This window comes from Panthera onca, chromosome X (genome assembly GCF_046562875.1).
Source record: "Panthera onca isolate mPanOnc1 chromosome X, mPanOnc1 haplotype 2, whole genome shotgun sequence".
Taxonomy (NCBI): domain Eukaryota; kingdom Metazoa; phylum Chordata; class Mammalia; order Carnivora; family Felidae; genus Panthera; species Panthera onca.
This window is the reverse complement of record NC_138357.1, coordinates 97,994,013-98,009,189: the sequence shown is the minus strand read 5'-3', so window position 1 is coordinate 98,009,189 and position 15,177 is coordinate 97,994,013. Positions and strand designations below refer to the sequence as shown.

Sequence of the window (15,177 nt, the reverse complement as noted above, 5' to 3'; positions counted from 1 at the left end):
AGGGTCCAACTTCAGCTCAGCTCACGATCTCACAGTTCGTGAGTTTGAGCCCTGCATCGGGCACTGTGCTGATAGCTTAGACCCTAGAGCCTGCTTTGGATTCTGTGTTTCCCTTTCTCTCTACCCCTTCTCCATTCATATTCTTTCCATCTCGCTCTCAAAAATAAATAAACATTAATAAATAATTTCAAAAAATAAGAAAAGAAAGAAATGGCATCCAATTTGGTAAAGAAGAAGTAAAACTCTCGCAATTTGTAGATGACATAATGCTCTATGTAGAAAACCCAAACGAACGGCTCTACCAAAAGAGTAATAGAACTGATGAATGAATTCTGTAAATGTTAATTTTTGCAGGATTCAAATCTATGTATGGTATCTGTTGCATTCCTATATGCTAATAATGAAGCAGCAGAAAGAGAAATTAACAAAACAGTCCTATTTACAATGGTACCAAAAACAATAATGACATATCCAATAAAGGGTTAGTATCCAAGATATATAAAGAACTTCTACAACTCAATAGCCAGAAACTAATCCAATTTGAAAATGGGCAGTAGATGTGAACAGACATTTCTCCAAAGAAGACATCCAGATGGCAAACAGACACATGAAAAGTTGTTCCACATCATTCAGCAACAGGGAATTACAAACCAAAACTACAAGGAGATACCACTTCACATGTCTCACAGCCCCTCTCAGCCATGATGTCTGCCCCTGCTAGGGACCTGCCAGAAGACACACCTGTGTCAGTGAGGCAGGCCCTTCAACCTTGGTCTAACTGCAGATCTTGAAATGGCCCTGTAACTCTCAGCCATGGTCCGGGAACCCTCGTCTTGGGAGATGTGCTTGTGCATGCCCCAGAATTAGGCTCATAGACCAGGGTCTGTCTGCACATCTGAGAGCAGCCCTATAATCCAGTTTCAGCCCCTCATAGCTGCTGTCTGGAAGCAGTCCTGCCTGCCCAGGGACCCAGAGGGTGACACGCCCATACATATTCTGTGGTCAGGCCTGCCAACCTCAAGCCCACTGCAGATTCTGAAGCAGTCTGTGACCTGGCTCTAGCCCATCTCAGCCACAGTCTGGGGACAATCCTGCCCACTCAGAGATGCGTAAACTGTTGGAAGCACTCCCGGAGCCCCAGATGGAGTCAGTGTAATACCAGGGACATTTTGTACTATCCAGTGTCACCAGCTGCCACCAGTGTCACGTCCAATTCACATTTGGGCAAACTGAGGGACACAGCTGGTAACAGATAGCCCCAGTTGTGAACCTACATATGATACTACTTTGTAAATAAAAACTGACCATCACTTATACTTAAAATAAATATTAATGCATTTTCCATTAAATTGTTCTGTACCACCATCAGGTTTAAATCTGATACTAACACCTACAATTTGTGTTTATTTCCTTATTAGTTTCACACTAAAGCATGTTTAATACCTAAAATTGACCTTTCCTTTTAGACAACAAATCCCTAGTTAATATAGCATCTTGTACTTTTGTAGGTGCAATCTCATTTTCTGTTAAAAGAAGACAAGAGGATGAATCTCAGGAAGAACCAGACCAAGATGATAATCAAGTACCCTCCTTTCAGAAATCCTTATCACAACCATCCCCCCAAAATAATGATGAGGACTCAGGTAAATTTATGATTAAGGAGAGGTTCATGATCACTCTTCAGTCATTCCCTGTTAAATGAATAGATACTTTATATTCACAATATATATACAAAGGTGTGTTGCATATACCTGTAAGAATTTTCTTGTATTAGCTCTGAATTAACTTTACATAATTTACTTTCTAGATTTGTACAGCAATTAACATTCATAAGAGTATAATATTTCATTGAAGGTTGCTTATTCTTTCATAAGTGAACCACTTTATATGTATTTCTTACTAAACGAAAACTTAGAGTACATTTCTGATAAAATGTTAATGAGTAAATTATTTTAACAATGTAACATGCTTTTCTTCAGCCTACCAGATGATAGCAACCTTCCTCATATGTGGGAGAAAATCAGTGCCATTATTTTTCCTTCCAATAATCTAAAGCTTTATTGGAATGTTGTTAAACATCATATCTTTTTAGTAGAAATTCGAAGGAAATTGAGAATAATGGAGAATTGGAAAGGACAGGGCAGATTTCCTGGAGAATGGGTGACTGAATTCTCTGAAGGATGAGTAACAAGGACTTAAGAGGGCGTTAGAAAAGCTGTGGAGACAGTGAGGTATATCAAAGAAATCTTTATGGAATGACTTTGTGTTTAGTCGGGATTCTTCAGTAAAACAGACACTACCATAATATAATGTAATGTAACATAAATAGGCACATGCATACACACATACAAATATATATGTATGTATACATATGGAGAGACAGAGAAATTGAGATTTTTAAAGAATTGGCTGACATGATTGTGGGGATTGGCAAGTGAAAAATCTGTAGGTCAAGCAAGCAGGGCAGAGAATTAGGTAAGAGTTGGTATTGCAGTCTTGGGTCTAAATTCCCCAGCTGTGCCAGACAAGCTGCAAGGTCAGACAGGTTTTCTGTTTCAGTCTTGACCAAATTTGCTTCTTCTTCAGGTAACCTCAGGTATTTTTCCTTAGCTTGGAACTTCAAAAAATTTTACAAATACTTGTGAACATTTGCTTCTTACCACTCTGCATCTTTGTGAAAAGCAATCTTCCCCATTTTATTTCTCGGATGAAGCCTAAGGATGCTTTTTTATATGAAAATTCATTATTTTACATAGAAATTATTTCTAAAAATAAGTTTAAGGTAAAATTAACAAAATAAATGAAGGCTTTACATGGAGACTTAATAAGTCACCTCCACGGTAAAATGAATCCAAACAAATGAGGACATGGTTGCATTTGATATCAGTGAAATAGACATGAATTTATGGAACAGAGAGATATAAATGGATAGAGGTGACAATTAAATAGGTCGATAGATAGATAGATAGATAGATAGATGGATGGATGGATTGATTCAAGTGTTCTGAATACCTAAATAGGATGGCTTCATTAAGTTTCCTGCATTTATTATCTCATTTATGATATTGCCTACTGCAGGAAAGATACCCATAGTTGGCTGTGAACTTCCCTTACACATCCTGCTTATACAGTACATTCAGTTGGGGGTGACACTTCTCCTATCCTATTGTTATCCTGTTCAGCAGTAGTTAGTATAATTTCTAATATAGAGTATGCTGTTTGTTTGTTTTAAGAGAGAGAGGGAGAGCATGACCAGGAGAGAGGGTCAGAGTGAGAGTTGGGGAGACAATCTTAGGCAGACTCCACACTCATCACAGAGCCGGATGCAGAGCGCAATTCCATGACCCTGGGATCATGACCTCAGCCGAAATAGAGTGGGATGCTCCACCAACTGAGCCACCCAGGAATCCCTAAGGGTGCTTTTTAAACAGTTTTATTGTGGTTTACCTGACATACAGTAAGCTATGCATATTTAAAGTATATATTTTGAGTTTTAACACATGCATACAGCCATGAATCCATGGTTACAAATCAGATAATGAATATGGGTCACCACAAAAAGTCTCCTTGTGTCCATTTTTAATCCTTTTACCCTCCTCTTCCCTCATGGCATAAGATACCTTTGCCCTCGGCAACATTTCTGTTTTCTGTCACCATATATGCATTTAATAGCATTGTATATGAATGAAATCATAAGGTTTAACCCTTTTGGGGAATTGTTTTCTTTTATGCAATATAATTATTTTAAGATCCATCCACACAGTGCATGTATCAATACTTTATTCCGTTTATTACTGAGTCGTAGTCCATGAAATAGATACGCCACAATATTTGGATCTTTTTACTTTTTGACGGACATTTGGGTTTTTCCATTTTTTTGGTAGTTATCAATAAAGCTGATATGAACATTTATACATAAATCTGTGTGTGGGCATATACTTTCATTCATCTTGAGTAAATCACTTATATGTGGAATGCCTGGATAATATGGTAGTTGAATTTACAATGTTTAAAGAAGTAACTGCCAACAGTATCTCAACGAGATTGTCTCTCTTTCCATTCTCACTTGCACTGCATAAAAGTTCCAGTTTCTCTATATCCTTGACCATGGTTTGTAGGATTCGCCATTGCACTTTGATCGATTTTCATCTGTGTGTAGTTCAGTTGCAGTGTGGATTTCCTCTACATTTCTGTAATGAATAATAATGTTGAGCATGTTTTCTTGTGCTTCTTTGTCATCTATACGTATTCTTATGAAATGCTTTTTCAACTCTTTTTCCCATCCCTTGTCCTACATTGGGTTGTTTGTTTTCTTATTGCTGAATATTTAGGCTTTTTAAAATTTTTTCTCGTACATGGTTTTTGTTTTTGTTTTCCAGACATGTGCTTTAAAAATTTTTTCTCCCAGTCTGTGGTTTTCGTTTTAATTTTCTTAATGGTGTCCATCGAATAACGGAGGTTTTTTTTCTAGCTCTATTGAGGTATAATTGACAAAAGTTCTATACATTTAAGATGTACACTGTGATGATTTCATGTATGTTTACATCGTGAAGTGGTTACAAAAATTTCAATTATAATGGAACGCTGTTTATGGCTTTTCTCTTACATGATTTCCCTTCTTTAAAATGGAAATAATACATAATACTCAATGGTGAAAAACTGAGAGCTTTTCCCCTAAGGTCAGGAGTAAGACAGGGGGTTCCACTCTCACCACTTTTCTTCAACTTTGTACTAGAAGTCCTACCCACAGCAGGTAGACAACATAAAGAAATATGTGACAACCGGGGCACCTGGGTGGATCAGTTGTTTAATAATGTCCAACTTTGGCTCAGGTCATGATCTCACAGTTGGTGAGTTTGACCCCTCTATCGGGCTCTGTGCTGGCAGCTTAGAGCCTAGAGCCTGCTCTGGATTCTGTGTTCCGTCTCTCTCTCTACCCCTTCCCTGCTCACATTCTGTCCCTCTTGCTCTCAAAAATTAGTAAACATTAATAAATAATTTTTAAAAATACAAAAGAAACAAATGGTAAACAAATCGAAGTTGGTAAAGAAGAAATAGAACTCTTGTAATTTACAGAAGCCATGGTAACTCTATGTAAAAACACACTAAAGGTTCTACCAAGAAACTACTAGAACTGATGAATGAATTCAGTAAATGTTAATTTTGCAGGATCCAAATCAATGACGGACTCTATTTTATTCCTATACACCAAAAATGAAGCAGCAGAAAGAGAATTTAAGAAAACAATACCACTTACCATTGTACCAAAAACAATAATGATATAGCCAATAAAGGGTTAGTATCCAAGATATATAAGGAACTTCTACAACTCAATAACCAGAATCTAAATAATCCAATTTAAAACTGGGCAGGAGATGTAAACAAACATTCCTCCAAAGAAGACATGCAGATGGCAAACAGACACATGAAAAGTTGTTCCACATCATTCAGCATCAGGGAAATACAAACCAAAACTACAAGGAGATATCACTTCACATCTGTCTCACAGCCCCTCTCAGCCATGATGTCTGCACCCCTAGGGACCTGCCAGAAGACACACCTGTCTATGTCCCTGAGGCAGGTCCTTCAGTCTTGGTCCAACTGCAGATCTTGAAATGGCCTTGGAACTTGGCCAGCCACTCTCAGCCATGGTCCGGGAACCCTCATCTTGGGAGATGTGCTTGTGCATGCCCCAGAATTAGGCTCATAGACCAGGGTCTGTCTGCACATCTGAGAGCAGCCCTATAATCCAGTTTCAGCCCCTCATAGCTGCTGTCTGGAAGCAGTCCTGCCTGCCCAGGGACCCAGAGGGTGACACGCCCATACATATTCTGTGGTCAGGCCTGCCAACCTCAAGCCCACTGCAGATTCTGAAGCAGTCTGTGACCTGGCTCTAGCCCATCTCAGCCACAGTCTGGGGCCAATCCTGCCCACTCAGAGATGCGTAAACTGTTGGAAGCACTCCCGGAGCCCCAGATGGAGTCAGTGTAATACCAGGGACATTTTGTACTCTCCAGTGTCACCAGCTGCCACCAGTGTCGCGTCCAATTCACATTTGGGCAAACTGAGGGACACAGCTGGTAACAGACAGCCCCAGTTGTGAACCTACGTATGACACTACTTTGTAAATAAAAACTGACCATCACTTATACTTAAAATAAATATTAATGGATTTTCCATTAAATTGTTCTGTACCACCATCAGGTTTAAATCTGGTACTAACACCTACAATTTGTGTTTGGTTCCTTATTAGTTTCACACTAAAGCATGTTTAATACCTAAAATTGACCTTTCCTTTTAGAAAACAAATCCCTAGTTAATATAGCATCTTGTACTTATGTGTTGTAGGTGCAATCTCACTTTCTGTTAAAAGAAGTCAAGAGGATGAATCTCAGGAAGAACCAGATCAACATGACATTCGAGTACCCTCCTTTCAGAAATCAGTATCAGAACTATCCCCCCAAATTGATGAGGAAGACCAAGGTAAGTTTATGATTAAGGAGAGTTTCATGATCACTCTTCAGTCATTCCCTTTTAAATTAATTAATACTTTACATTCACAATATATATACAAAGGTGTGTTGCATATACCTGTAAGAATCTTCTTGTATTAGTTCCGGATAACTTTACATAATTTACTTTCTAGATTTGTATAGCTATTACCATTCATAAGGTTATAATACTTCACGTGAAGGCTGCTTGCTCTTTCATAAGTGAACAACCTTATGTATATTTCTTATCAAACAATAGATTACAGTACATTTCTGATAAAATGTTAATGAGTACATTATTTTAACAATGTAACATGCTTTTCTTCAGCCTAACAGATGATAGCAACCTTCCTCATATGTAGAAGAAAATCAGTCCTATTATTCTTCCTTCCAGTGATCTAAAGCTTTATCGGAACGTTGTTAAACATCATATCTTTTTAGTAGAAATTCAAAGGAAATTGAGATAATGGAGAATTAGAAGGGTAGGGCAGATTTCCTGGAGAATGGGTGACTGAATTCTCTGAAGGGTGAGTAGCAGGGACTTAAGAGGGCGTTAGAGAATGAGTCAACAACAGCAAAGCTGTGGAGACAATGAGGTATATCAAGGAAGAAATCTTTATGGAATCACTTTGTGTTTAGTCGGGATTCTTCAGTAAAACAGACACTACCATAATACAATGTAATGTAATGTAAATAGGCACGCACATACTTATATACATATACACACATATGGAGAGACAGACAAAGACAGAAAGATAGAGAGATTGAGATTTTAAAGAATCGGCTGACACGATTGTGGGGATTGGCAAGTGAAAAATCTGTAGGTCAAGCAAGCAGGGCAGAGAATCAGGTAAGAGTTGGTATTGCAATCTTGGGTCCATCTTCCCCAGCCGTGCCAGGCAGGCTGCAAGGTCAGGCAGGTTTTCTGTTTCAGGCTTGACTAAGAATTGCTTCTTCTTCAGATGACCTCACTTTGCTCTTAGGGCCTCCAACTTATTGAAGGAGGTACACCCACATTATGTATGGTAATTTCCTTTTCTCAAACTTCACTGATTTAAGTGTTCATCACATTAAAAAATGGGGAAAAAAATACGGCAAGTTTGAAGCCCGGTGTTTAATCAAATAACTGGACATCACAGAGCAGCGAAGGTAAAGCATAAAATTAACCATCACAGAATACATGGATTAAGAGTGATATTTAGGCAGTATTGAAAAATGGTTTGCATAGCAATCCAGGCCTTCCTAAAGAAGGAAGAAAGAGCTCAGATACACAACCTAACCTTATGCCTTAAGGAGCTGGAAAAAGAACAGCAATTAAAACCCAAAACCAGCAGAAGACAGGAAATAATAAAGATTAGAACAGAAATTAATGCTATTGAAACCAAAAAAACAAAAAGAACAAAAACAAACAAAGAAAAAAACAGTAGAACAGATCAATGAAACCAGAAGCTGGTTCTTCGAAAGAATTAACAAAATTGATAAACCACTAGCCAGTTTGATCAAAAAGAAAAAGGAAAGGCTCCAAATAAATAAAATCAAGGGTGATAGAGGAGAGATCACAACCAACACAACAGAAATAAAAATAATAAGAGAATATTATGAGCAATTCCATGCCAATAAAATGGGTAATCTGGAAGAAATGGACAAATTCCTAGAAACATATACACTACCAAAACTGAAACAGGAAGAAATAGAAAATTTGAACAGACCCATAACCAGTAAGGAAATCAAATTAGTAATCAAAAATCTGCCAAAAAAACAAGAGTCCAGGGCCAGATGGCTTTCCAGGGGAATTCTACCAAACATTTAAGAAAGAGTTAACACCTATTGTCTTGAAACTATTCCAAAAAATAGAAATGGAAGGAAAACTTCCAAACTCTTTCTATGAAGCCAGCATTACCTTGATTTGAAAACCAGGCAGAGACCCCACTAAAAAGGAGAACTGTAGACCAATTTCCCTGATAAACATGGATGCAAAAATCCTCAACAAGATATTAGGCAACCTGATCCAACAATACATTAAAAAAATTATTCACCATGACCAAGCAGGATTTATACCTGGGATGCAGGGCTGGTTCAATATCCGCAAAACAATTAACATGATTCATCACATCAATAAAAGAAAGGACAAGAACCATATGATCCTCTCAATAGCCAGAGATAAAGCGTTTGACAAAATACAGCATCCTTTCTTGATAAAAACCCTGAAGAAAGTAGGGATAGAAGGAGCATACCTCGAGATGATAAAAGCCATATATGAATGACCCAACACTAATATCATCCTCAACGGGGAGAAACAGAGGTTTCCCCCTAAGTTCAGGAACAAGACAGGGATGTCCACTCTCACCACTGTTATTCAACATAATATTTGAAGTCTTATCCTCTGCAGTCAGACAACACAAAGAAATAAAAGGCATCCAATTGGCCAGGAAGAGGTCAAACTTTCAGTCTTCACAGATGACATGATACTCTATATGGAAAACCCAAAAGATTCTACCAAAAAACTGCTAGTATTGAATCATGAATTCAGCAAAGTTGCAGGATATAAAATCAATGCACAGAAATCGGTTGCATTCCTATACACCAACAATGAAGCGACAGAAAGAGAAATCAAGGAATCGATCTCATTTACAGTTGCACAAAAAACCATAAAATACCTAGAAATAAATCTAACCAAAGAGGTGAAAAATCTATACACTGAAAACTATAGAAAGTTTATGAAAGAAATTTAAGAAGACACGAAAAAATGGAAAAAGATTCCATGTTTCTGGATAGGAATAACAAATATTGTTAAAATGTGGATACTACCCAAAGCAATTTACATTTTCAATGCAATCCCTATCAAAGTAACACCAGCCTTCTTCACAGAGCTAGAGCAAATAATCCTAAAATTTGTATAGAACCAGAAAAGACCCCGGATAGCCAAAGGGATCTTGAAATAGAAAACCATAGCAGGAGGCATCAGAATCCCAGATTTCAAGCTATATTACAAAGCTGTAATCATCCAGACAGTATGGTAGTGGCACAAGAACAGACACTCAGATCAATGAAACAGAATAGAGAACCCAGAAATGGACCCACAAACGTATGGCCAACTAATCTTTGACATAGCAGGAAAAACTAGCCAATGGAATAAAGACAGTCTCTTTAGCAAGTGGTGCTGGGAAAACTGGACAGCGACATGCAGAAGAATGAACCTGGATCACTTTCTTATACCATATACAAAAATAAATTAAAAATGGATGAAAGACCTCAATGTAAGACAGGAAGCCATCAAAATCCTCGAGGAGAAAGCAGGCAAAAACCTCTTTCATCTTGCCTGCAGCAACTTCTTACTCAAGCACGTCTCCAGAGGCAAGGGAAACAAAAGCAAAAATGAACTACTGGCACCTCATCAAAATAGAAAGCTTCTGCACAACGAAGGAAACAATCAGCAAAACTAAAAGGCAACCGACAGAATGGGAGAAGATATTTGCAAATGATATATCAGATAAAAGGTTAGTATCGAAAATCTATAAAGAACTTCTCAAACTCAACACCCAAAAAGCAACTAATCCAGTGAAGAAATGGGTAAAAGATATGAATAGACACTTTTCCACAGAAGACATCCAGATGGCCAACCGACACATGAAAAAATGCTCACCATCACTCATCATCAGGAAAATACAAATCAGAACCACCATGAGATACCACCTTACACCTGTCAGAATGGCTAACGTGAACAACTCAGGCAACAACAAATGTTGGCGAGGATGCGGAGAAAGAGGATCTCTTTTGCATTGTTGGTGTCAATGCAAGCTGGTGCAGCCACTCTGGAAAACAGTATGGAGGTTCTTCCAAAAACTAAAAATAGAACTACCCTATGACCCAGCAATTGCACTACTAGGTATTTATCCAAGGGATACAGGTATGGTGTTTCAAAGGGACACATGCACCCCCATGTTTATAGCAGCACTATCAACAATAGCCAAAGTATGAAAAGAGCCCAAATGTCCATGGATGGATGAATGGATAAAGAAGACGTGGTGTGTGTGTGTGTGTGTGTGTGTGTGTGTGTGTGTATACACACACACAGTGGAGTATTACTTGGAAATCAAAAAGAATGAAATCTTGCCATTTTCAACTACGTGAATGGAACCAGAGTGTATTATGCTAAGTGAAATTAGAGAAAAACAAAAATCATATGACTTCACTCATCTGAGGGCTTTAAGAGACAAAACAGATGAACATAAGGGAAGGGAAACAAAAATAATATAAAAACAGGGAGGGGGACAAAACAGAAGAGACTCATAAATATAGAGAACAAACTGAGGGTTGCTGGAGGGTTTGTGGGAGGGAGGTGGGCTAAATGGGTAAGGGGCATTAAGGAATCTACTCCTGAAATCATTGTTTCACTGTATGCTAATTTGGATGTAAATTTTCAAAAATAAAAAATAAAATTTAAAAAAAGAAAGAAAGAAAAATGGTTTGGAAAGGGAAGAACACTTCGGGCCAGCTAGGCCACTGGGACAGCAAACTGGCTTTGAAGTAAAGAGAACAATGTTATTTTACGGTGGTGTTAGTGAAAGAGATATACTATTAGAGATGGAAAACATTTCAGAGGCTAGCATTATATGACTCTCTTAAGAGAGGAGATAGGATCGATTCCAAAAACGTACAAGGTTTGTCCATATCTTAGTGAAGAGAAAAATATTAAGATACTAATTTAGAAGTGTTGGTGCTTTGTTGAAATAACATTTGTTAAGTAGACCCCAGAGGTGTCTGATGGCGTGTCCTAATTCAACAAATGGCCACAAGGGAAAGTGAAATAGTTGATTACTCACAGGTCCTGAAGGATATGTACTTCACTCCTTGATGGACCACTTGGGGAGGTGAAATAGGGTGCAGACAAAGAGAAAAGCACCTGGGGCATATATCTTTATTAGGATTTTCAGGCAGAATGCTTTGAGGTTCCTGGGCTGAGGCCAGATTCGTCAATTCAAACCCAAAAGGGTAGGTTTTGGCTCGCATCATGGGGATCTCATCGTGCATAAGGGGAAGGCCCTGGGAAGCAGAGGAGAGTCCTTATCACAAGAATGGTTAGGGAGTCACATCAGGAATTTACATTTACTTGTGACTCTGTGGGCTGTTATCTAGTACATGCACTCTCCAGAAGGGCTAGTGTCAGTTCAAGGCCCCTGCAGCCACTTGGCAACACAAAATGGAGGTGGAAACAATATTATGGAGTAATTTAGTTGGACCATCAACAAGAAGATATAAAAAGTCTGGGAGATTATAATGCTTGGCACAGTTTTGTGCTTTCTGATTTTGATGTGACAGCAAGACATTTATGTGGCTATACCTAGTCATCAGTTAACTATTTGGAGCTGGGTCACGGTGAAAAAAAATAGTTGTTAAGGTTTAAGATTTCTTTAGTTGAAATCATGCAGGCGAGGTTAAAGACTAGATCACTGTTGTAGATGCATTATGCCAGGAGCGAAACCCTCATCAGAATTTAAGGCAGAAGAACCATGAAGGAAAGCCAGGTAAAAGTGTTTGAAAGAAAATGAGAATATTATGGTATCATGTTAATGGGCTAAAATGGAGTGATACCTAATAAAAAAAATCTGCATGGTGACCAGCTGCAAGATAGATTAAGAGCTATGAAAAATGCATCGAATTATATTACAAGTATCCCTAGTTTTTCAAAGAGGCCTTCCTATATCAGACAGGATCAACCTTTCCGTTTCCTATAATAACGTGGGACTTTTTCTTACTGATTGCTCAGCAGTGTATCTCTCTTCAATTAGGGAAGTTTCCATTACATAAAATGAATAAGTTCTAGAGAACTAATTAATCTACAATAGCATGATTATAGTTAACAGTACAGTAGGGTGTACTTGAGATTTACTTAGAAGGTAGATCTTAAGTGTCTTCACCACCCCCACCAAAAATCAGTAATTACGTGAGATAATGAATATGTTAATTAGCTTGGTTGTAGTGATTATTTCATAATGCATAGTATATCAAATCAAGTGATACCTTAAATATATATAACTTTTAATAGTTATACCTCAATAAAGCTGGAACAAAAAAGAAATGAAAACACCTAAGTAAGATTTTTTTTTAAACTTCCAAATAGGAAAATATGAAAAATATTGGTAACACCCAGTTTTGATGAGGGTCAGCTTCAATGACGCAATCTTACTTGTTGTAATGGCAATTTGAGAATATTTGGAATATGTTTAAAACTTTTTTTTCTTAAGATTTTAAGTCCTCTCTGTGCCCATTGTGTGGCTCGAACTTAGAACCTTGAGATCAAGAGTCACATGCTCTACCAACTGAGCCAGCCAGGCACCCCTAACATTTTTAATATTGTTTATCTCCTTTGATCCAATGATTTCATTTTAAGAAATTAGTTGGAATAAAAAAAATTATCAGAGATATGCACACGTATTTTTCTGTAAGAATATTCCTTATGTGATTTATTATGTTGAATAACTGAAACTAAGTTTTTTCATTTTAAAATTTTATTTAAAACAATTTTGGATATGTATTACTTGCACATAATTTTTTTCCACTTTTACTGAAAAATAGTTGACATATATCACTGTAAGTTTAAGGTATATAGTATGATGGTTTGCTTTACATATATTGTGAAAAGCTTACAACAATAGGTCCAGCTTATATCTATCTTCTCATATAGTTACAATAAAAAGAAAAGAAAAAAGGAAAAAAAATCTTGTGGTAAGAACTCTTAGGATTTACTCTCTTAACAATTGTCCTATATGTCATGCGGCAGTGTTAGCGATACTCATTATGTTATAATTACATTGTAGTGCTTATTTCTCTTGTAACTGAAAGTTTTTATCTTTTGACCACCTTTGTCCCTTTCCTCCTTGCCCCAAGCTCTGCCTCTGGTAACCACAAGTCTAATCTATTTTTCTGAGTTGTTTTTGCTTTTTTTTTTTAATTTTTAAAATTTCTTTGAGAGAGAAAGAGTAGGGGAGGATACACAGGAAGAGAGAGAGAGAAAATCTTAAGCAGGTTCCATGCTCAGCACAGAGCCAGACAGGGGGCTTGATCCCATGACCCTGGGATCATGACCTGAGCTGAAATCAAGAGTCGTTGGCTCAACCGACTGATCCACCCAGGCACCCCCTGAGCTGTTGTTGTTCTTTTTCTTCTTAAATATTTATGTATTTATTTTGAGAGAGAGAGAGAGAGAAAGTGTGTGTGTGTGTGTGCATGGGAGTGCATGTGAGAGCAGGGGAGAGGCAGAGAGAGAGGGAGAGAGAGAATCCCAAGCAGGCTCCATGCTGTCAGCACAGAGCCTAACATAGTGTTCAATCCCATGAACTGTGTGCATAATGCCTTCAAGGTCTATCCGTGTTGTAAATGGTAGGATTTCCTTGTGTTTTTTATAATAGCTGAATAATATTCCTTTATAGATATAGGTATAGATATATAGATATCTCAGAACATCTTTATCCATTCATTCCTCGATGGACACTTAGGTTGTTTCCATATCTTGGCTATTGTAAATAATGCTGTAATAAACATAAGATCACGTACATCTTTTCCAAGTAAGAGTTTTGGTTTTCTTCAAATAAATACCCCAAAGTGTTAGTTTTATTTTTAATTTTTCGAGGATTGTCCATACTGTTTTCATTAGTAGTATAACTGAACCTAATGAGTTTATCCATCCAACGCACAGCAAGCCAATAAAAAACCTGACCCTGAGCTTTTTTAGTGAAGAAAGATAGTGTATTTCTTGGTATGGCACTACCCTGGCGAACAGGGAACTAATGCTCAAAATCCTGAATTCCCTGATGGCTTACAAGTAATGGTTTTAAGGCCAGAAATCAAGGGTAAGGGGTTTGGAATCATGGGTTCTTCTGATTGGTCAGGGATTTGGTAAACGTCAAAACTGATGAACTGGTGCCAGCACCTGTTTCTTCAAGATCGTGGTTGGGTGGTCATTTCCTTCATTGGTCCAGGTCTGCAAAACATCTCAGCATTGTGTATGAGTGATACTATCTTTGTTACCAAAAGTAGAGTATATGTATATGATGGTTATGATGACTGTGTATGCTGTTTCATTTCTTGTTCCCTTGGGCTACATTTTCATTATCTTTTTTTTAAAGTTTATATATTTAAGTAATTGCTACACCCATCATGAGGCTCGAAACACAACCCCAAAATCATGTGCTCCTATGACTGAGCCAGCCAGGTGCCCCTACATTTTCATTATCTTTTTTTTTTTTTTTGAGAGAGAGAGAATAGGTATAAGGGAGAATGAGGCAGAGAGAGAAAGGAGGGACAGAGAGAGAGAGTGTGTTAGAGGGAGAGAGAAAGAAGCAGGTCTCACCCAAAGTGGGGCTCGTGCTTACCCGATGTGGGAATGGAACTCTTGAACCGCGAGATCATGACCTGACCCAAAAGTCAGATGTTAACAACTGAGCCACCCAGGCACCCCTACATTTTTATTAGCTTAACCAAAGCATATTCTAAGTTGCTTCCTGGCATTTTTCCCAGTAATCTTTACCCATGGCTGCATGCCTTTCAGCAGACTTCATTCTGGTGGCAGTTTCAGTGACTGCACCAATTTATATTGCCACCAACAGAACACAAGGGTGCCCTTTTCTCCATATCCTCCCCAACACTTGCTATTTTCTGTTATTTTCATAGTACCCATCCTAATGGG

At 37.9% G+C, this 15,177-nt stretch overlaps 1 protein-coding gene across 1 annotated transcript in view; it reads left to right on the top strand.

Moving 5' to 3' along the window:
* Positions 1-15,177, top strand: part of CFAP47 (cilia and flagella associated protein 47) — a 544,336-nt gene that overhangs the window by 374,975 nt on the left and 154,184 nt on the right. Inside the window, exons 50-51 of the mRNA XM_081794138.1 lie at positions 1,509-1,643; positions 6,349-6,483. Coding sequence (XP_081650264.1) covers positions 1,509-1,643; positions 6,349-6,483 — 270 coding nt within the window. The remainder of the gene's footprint in view (positions 1-1,508; positions 1,644-6,348; positions 6,484-15,177) is intronic.